Below are 6,870 nucleotides of genomic sequence, written 5' to 3'. Positions count from 1 at the left end.
GGGGGGGGGGGGGGGGGGGGATCAGTCCAGGATAAACCAGCCTGAGGCTCAGAAGCCAGGCTCAGGCCCTGGCTCAGTCTCGCCTGGCTCCATCCTCCATCTGGACATGAACTGTGTACCGTGAAGGGCCTGCACTGCTGGGCAGGGGGCAGGGACTCTGCCTGGCTGACCGGGCCTGACACTCAGGGTCGTGGCCCCCTGAGGCCCCCTCCCCATGCAGAGAGAGACATGCTTACGCAGGGAAGTCGCTGGCGTACTGCCACCCCTCCTGGTCCGTGCCTCCAGGGACGCTGAAATCCACGAACCAGTCAGAAACCTGGGGGACGGGCGGGTCAGTGCGGGCGGACACCCCCCACTGCAGTCCCCGCCCCGTCCCAGCCCGGAGCTTACCCAGGCCCACTGCAGGGACGGGGGCTTCGTGCTGGCCTTGGTGCACTCCTGCAGGCCCGTGGCGTCACTCCACATGTACCGGTCGGTGGGCAGACCCCTGCACAGGACAACAGGCCTGAGGTGACGCCAGAGAGAGGGGAGAACGGCCCCCCTGCCCAGGCCCCTGGGACAGCTGCATCTCTGGAGGGGCAAGAGGGCAGAAACAGGATGGCCCCAGGGCGGGGACAGCAACGGGGGGACCCTACATCACACGGGGGCCAGGTGCCAACCAACCACAGCCAGGCCACCCACCCGAGGGACCCCACACCTCGTTCTCTCGTCATGTGGGTCATCGTGTCCCGAAAAGACGTTGAAGCCCTAACCCCAGTGCCTATGAGTGGGACCTCATTTGGAAATAGAGTCTTTGCAGAGAATCAAGTTGAGATGAAACGGTTATTTAGTAGGCCCCAGTCCACTAGGACAGCGTCCTTACCAAACGGGGACATCTGGACCCAAGTTTCCCAAATTGGGAAGATGACGTGAAGACAGGGAGAAGGCCATGTGACAACTGAGTCACCAGACAAGGAACACCGGAAGCCCCCGGAAGCCAGGAGAGAGGCCGGAACAGATCCTCCCCAGGGCCCTCAGGAGGAAGCAAGCCTCAGACTCCGCGGCCTCCAGAACAGAGAGAATAAAAGTCTGGTGTTTAAGCTGCTCAGCCCGTGGTGTTTTGTTACAGCAGCCCCGGCTGACTGATACACTCCCAGCAACACATAGCGCACGGTGGTCTCCGCAGGCGGCTGTGGCCCTGGCTTTGCACTCTCTACACGGGCTGGGGAGCCCGGCGCTGCTTTTCTTCTCCCGAGGACCAAGCAGGGAGTGAGGAGGAAGGGGAGAGGCAAGCAGGTCAGCATCCTGTGTGGACCCTAACACACAGCCGGGGCGGAGGCTTCCAGAACACAGGCAGGCAACGTGTATCAGCTTCCTTAGAAGGGCTCAAACCCTGAGTTACTGGGGTGAACGGAGAGACTCGCAAATATTTACACACGAGGAAATCCTTTAAACTGTCCAGACGACAGCAAAAGGTCACAAACAGTCTACACGTCCAAGACCGAGGAGGGGTGAGATAAGCCAGGTCCACCCTCGGGGATCAAATTGGGAGGCTGTCACAGGCCATCTGTACATGTCTGACTGTCCCCCTGCCACCAGCAAATGCAGGCACATTGGGGACGGGCAGGGGGAAACACACCAAGATGCGGGTAGTGGCTACTATTTTTGGTTTTGGTGGGATTAGAATTTATTCTTCATGTTATTTGAAATTTCTTCCTTTCATCAGTTTTGAAAACACAAAGGAAATTTAAAAGTTTGTGCCATTTATCATAGACTCAAAAATATGAAATACCATTTACAAAAGATGTCAAGACCCCATTATAGAAAATCACAAAACCCTATTAATACGAAATTAAAGATCTACATAAATGGAGGTATAAACTGCGTCCAGATTTTGGAGATTTAGGAATGTGAGATAACGTTTCTACCCAAACTGACCTTATAGATCCAAGGCCATCCTGACCAAGACCCCAAGAGCTTTTGAGGACTGCTTCTAAAGTTCACCTAGAACTGATACAGGAAGAGCCAAAGCTAGATAAAGAAGATGAGAGGCTTTGACAACTTCCCATAAAGGGACGGCAGCTGGAACAATGTAGGGTTAGCACAAGGATGCCCAAAGCTGCGCGGAAGAGAAGGGCTTGGGAACGGCCACTGCCTCCATGGACACTGGAGTTAAGGCAAAGGTGGCCGCTGTGATACAAGGGGGAAGGACAGTCTTTTCAATAAATGGTGTGGGTCACTGGAGAGTAAAAAACCAAAAACACTTTACCCCTACCTCACCTTATATACCAAGTAGTTCAGGCCAGGGGGTTCTAGACCTAAATGGACAAGACAGAGGAATAAAGCTTCCAGAACAGGGTGGACAAAAACATGCCTCACAGGCCTAATCAGGACTGTTTCAGCACAGCCTACAAAGTAAGGGTCGTTTTTACAGTTTTAAATGGTTGAAAAAAATTCAAAGAAGGATAATGCTTTGTGACACGTGAAAATTCTATGCAATTCAAATTTGTGTCCAGGTATAACATCTTACTGGGACGCAGCAATGCTCATTCGTTTACGTGGCTGCTTTCAAGCGGCAGCTGCAAAGTGAGTCACTGTGACAGAGACCCTAAGGCCCACCACACCTGAACTATTTCCTATCTGGTCCTTTATAGAAAAAGTTTGCTGACTGCTGTTCCAGAGATAGAAGGATGTATTAATCCCCTTGGGGTTAATGAGCTTTCTTAAGAGATTTTTTTTAAAGGCTCCATCTTTATGTAAAGAAAAGGATGATCACCAGGACTACATTTAATAATTAAGTCACCACTAACAGGGTGAAAAGCAAGCTGCAGAACAGGAGAAATAACAGAGAAAGGGCTCGCACCTTCACATGTAAAGAGCACTGGCAAATCAAGAAAAAAGATCATCCAACCAAAACATGGGACAAGGACTCAAAGGGGCATTTCACAAAGGAGGGTATCCAAGTTCCAGTACATGTTTGAAAGGTGCTGTGTCCCATTAGCCCCCAGGAAACAGAAACTGGAAACAAGAGATATACTACATGCTCATCAGTGTGGCTAAAACATAAGAAACCAGCAAAGATGTGGGGCATGCCCTGCCTGTGAGAGTGTGGACAGGTCCACCCACTGCAGAGAACTGGGTATTCCAACACCAACTGGGTGGACTGCAACACCACTCAGTCCCCACAAGGGAAAGGCACGGTCCCCAGCAAGACTGCCCCCACTTCAGATACCAGTCATACTGCACTTCTGACCAACTGGCTACAAATTGGGGGCAGTTCTCATTACCTCCTCGGGTTTGATAATTTGCTAGAACGACTCAGGGAACTCAGGAAAGCTCTCTACTTAGGATCGTAGTTTTATTATACAGGATATGAAATGGAACCAGTCGAAAGAAGAGACCCACAGGGCCAAGTCTGGGAGGGGCCCCAGCGCAGAGCTTGGATGAGGCTCAAGTTTGAGAACCGCTGTTCTGGCCGGCCGAAACCCCTGCAGTGGCTTTAAGAGCTAAGAAATACCACAACTCGCTTGCTTTCTGAAACGAACGAACCAAATACCCCAGGACAGGTTATGAGAAATACGTTTCTGTGCTGAGTGGGCAGGAAATATATAGCTGCGTACAATCTAGATTTTCTAGAGTGTTCCGCTTCTGCACCAAACACAACGTATTGACTGTCTTGTCCCAAAGCCTCACATTTGGAGAATTAAAATAATTTCGGTGGAGGCTGTGATGTTCTCAGCAGCTTCAATTAAACAAAACTTTTTAAGAAAGTTAAGTAACCACCCCACTCAAAAAAAAAAAAAAAAAACACCAGAGGGGATGGGGAGGGAGGTGGCGATGTTCTGTTTCGTGACCCTGGTAGTGATTACGCTGGCGTTTGATCTGTGAAAATTCAATGATATATATGGACACATCAACATATTTAGATACATCTCACCATATGTACGTATATGTGTATGTTTCACGCACTTTATGTATGTCACGCTCTCAGTAAGTGAGTTTTTAAAATACGCGTTATACTTTATGGGAGAAAATCCTGTTAAGCAGTAAGATCCAGTCAGTTCCACATCTGGGGCCAGACGTCAGCTCTCCCGCTCCAGCAGATGCGGCCGTTCAGCTCGGTCCTGTTTCCGCGGGCGCGCGACTGGCTCACCTGCTGGTGTAGCCCGTGACGGGGTTCCAGCGCTGGTTCTCGTAGATGTAGACACACTTTACGTCCGACTGCGTGTAGATGTTGCTGGTACTGCTGGCCAGGCCTGGGGGTGGAGAGGAGGGTGCTGGACCCAGGCCACACCTGCCCGCCCGACCAGGTGAGAGCAGGCGGGAAGAGAGGGCCGAGAGGATTCACAGGCCGGCTGAGCTTGTCTCCCAGGGTCTGGCGGCTTGGGTTGCTCTCCTCTGGGGTTACCCGGGGTTGCATGCCCTGGTGGCAAGAATCTGACACTCCTCCACCTCACGCCCTAGTCTCACCTGCTCCTCTTCCCCCACCTTCCAGCCCACTCACCTGGCACTGGGCAGGTGTGAGGCCCACCCAGCTCATTCCTTACTAACAAAGGTGCCTTGGACCCCTCATGTAAGCCCATGAGCCCCACTTTCCTCACCTGTAAGACGGGGACAAAAGTAATTCCTGCCTCGCAAACAGGGAAGCTGTTAAACTTGCATGGATGTGCCTTCCTGGGGTCTCAGTGGACCACAGTTCTACAGGATTAGCCACCTCCACTGTGGGGCGTGTGGGCTGTGGCATGGAATGTCCCACTTCGGTGTTTGTTTCTGCCTCCGTTTACCAGTAGGAGACACAGGGACCCTACCTCCAGAACTTGGGGTGCCCCCAGGGGTTCAGCAAGTTCTCGTCCCCTAAGGCACAACCCATCTAAAGGGGAGCTGGAATCCGGGCCTGGGAATCAGGAGACTGGCCCTGGCGGCTGTCTTTCTAGAACCTTCACGGCCTCCAGCTCAGCAGTGGGTGCCCAGGAAGGCCCACTGGGGGCGAGACCTGGTCTCTGGGCTCTCACGCTTTGTGCGCGGGCCCGGGATTTGGAGGTTGGCAGTGGTGAAGGTCACCTGTCAGCTAGCTGTCAGCTGAGCGTTGATACTGGCGCAGCGGCTCTGGCATGGGGCAGGGAAGCCAGACAGGGATTAGAGGGGGTACCGGCCCGTGCGGGAGGCTGGGGGCAGGGCTGGGGGAGCCGGTCTTGCCACCCTCACCTTGGAAGCAGCCTCCGCCGTAGCCACCCGTGTACACCCAGGCCGTGTGGTCGTAGCCGATGCCCCACACCACGCCCCGGCTGTTGGCCTCCACCACCCGCAGGTGGCCTCCCATTTGCCGCCAGAACCTGGAGATGAGGAGGGAGGGAGGGGAGGGGAGAAACCGTCCCGCAGGGCTTTCCAGAGGCTACCCCTCTGCTCCGTGGCCTCCCGGACGTCCTGCTTCACTCACCTTCGGCCTCCAATGACAGACTCTATTGAGCACAAGGGAACCCCCCTGGCTTCCCACTGGGAATTAACCAGCTAAGGCGAACCCTGAGCTGGTGCAGGAGCCGGTCAGGCCCCCAGCAAGCGGGAGCTTCAAGAGCCCCTGATCCCTGGAGTTATGCAGACGGGAGCGAGGTCAGCAGCCTGAGTCCCCCCTGCACCCTGGGGTCTGGGACGGGCGTGTCACGCCAGACCAGGAGGGGCCACCACTTGGGCCAGCACAGCCTCCTGGAGTGCAGGGTGCAGCTGCCACCTGGGGCACGCTCCTGCCACTGTCCAGAGGCAACTCGTCTGACTGGGCGCCGGGCACACAGGGCCACCAAGAGCGGATGAGCAAAGGGCGGACAGACATCCCCTCTCCCTCCTGTGCAGGGCCTCCCAGCCTCACCCACGTCCCCCTGGTCCTCACGGGCTCTGGGTGACCTTCTGGGCCAGGGCCCCAGCTCCATCAGGCACAGCCAACTCACATCTGGTCACAGGGCAGCCAGTGCTCGGGGGCCTCGAGGTCTGGGCTGGGCTCGCTCACGAAGACGTCCCCCTTGCAGGTGACGGACCAGATGGCCTGCGGGGAGGGGCGGCCGTGCACCCTGCGGCTCTCGCAGCAGGACAGGTCAAGCAGGGCGAGCTGCGGCGAGGGGGGTGGCTGGTCAGGGAGGCTGGGCGCCCAAGACCGAGGCTCCCGCACGCCTGCCCGCGGGACCCCCGCCCGCTCACCCAGTCGCTCATGTCCTGCTCGGTGGCAGCGGCCAGGCGCACAGGCCACCTCTGCCGTGTCCTCTCGGGGGTGTACACGGCGAAGGAGTGCTTGGCCTCACTGAGCACGGGGACCAGCGCCGTCACCTCGTTGAGGAACACGTGGATGTACTGTTGGCAGAGGACAGGCAGCAGGGCCGTCACCGGGGAACCCGCGGGGCTGGGACTGCCTCGGGCCCCTGGGTGGAGCCCCCGTGTGGTGTGGCGACGGGGACGGCTGGGTCACCCAGATTCGAGAGCTGACCCCAGGGGGTCCCGGGCCTGCGGGATTTAGTGGTGGGTGGGCAGGTTCTAATGGGGAGGCCTTGCTTGTAAGCAAGAGCCTTAATGATGTTTTCGATGTGGACGAGGGCATTTAGGGCCAGACTGACTGTGTTCAAACTGACTGTGTTCAAACCCCAGCCCCGGAGGGGGCGGCTCTGTCTCCAGAGCCTGGTTGCTTATCTGGAACACGAGGGCCCCTCAGCAGCTGCTGGGGGTGAGGCCAGCACATGCCTGCCGGCCATTGCCCGGCTGCTGCCACCGCGGACAGGTGCTTTGCAGATGCCACACGCTGTCCTGGGCCAAGCACCTCGGGGCCCATGTCCCGTGCCCACTCCTGCACTCCGGCTCTGCAACCCCTCCCCTGGGACACCCCTCCCCCGCACCTCCCCCCTCCCCTACACA

The 6,870-nt window shown here is 56.4% G+C and overlaps 1 protein-coding gene across 1 annotated transcript in view; it reads right to left on the bottom strand.

Annotated features, from left to right (window-relative positions):
- Positions 1 to 6,870, bottom strand: part of TECPR1 (tectonin beta-propeller repeat containing 1) — a 24,254-nt gene that overhangs the window by 4,010 nt on the left and 13,374 nt on the right. Inside the window, exons 12-17 of the mRNA XM_007448897.1 lie at positions 6,166 to 6,315; positions 5,919 to 6,076; positions 5,185 to 5,312; positions 4,133 to 4,235; positions 391 to 487; positions 237 to 316 (exon numbers count right to left, since the gene is read on the bottom strand). Of these exons, the coding sequence (XP_007448959.1) occupies positions 237 to 316; positions 391 to 487; positions 4,133 to 4,235; positions 5,185 to 5,312; positions 5,919 to 6,076; positions 6,166 to 6,315 (716 nt within the window). The remainder of the gene's footprint in view (positions 1 to 236; positions 317 to 390; positions 488 to 4,132; positions 4,236 to 5,184; positions 5,313 to 5,918; positions 6,077 to 6,165; positions 6,316 to 6,870) is intronic.

The sequence above is a fragment of the Lipotes vexillifer genome, unplaced genomic scaffold (assembly GCF_000442215.2).
Source record: "Lipotes vexillifer unplaced genomic scaffold, Lipotes_vexillifer_v1.1 scaffold778, whole genome shotgun sequence".
Lineage (NCBI taxonomy): Eukaryota > Metazoa > Chordata > Mammalia > Artiodactyla > Lipotidae > Lipotes > Lipotes vexillifer.
Note: the sequence above shows the minus strand (reverse complement) of the source record. Positions and strands in the feature narration are given on the sequence as shown.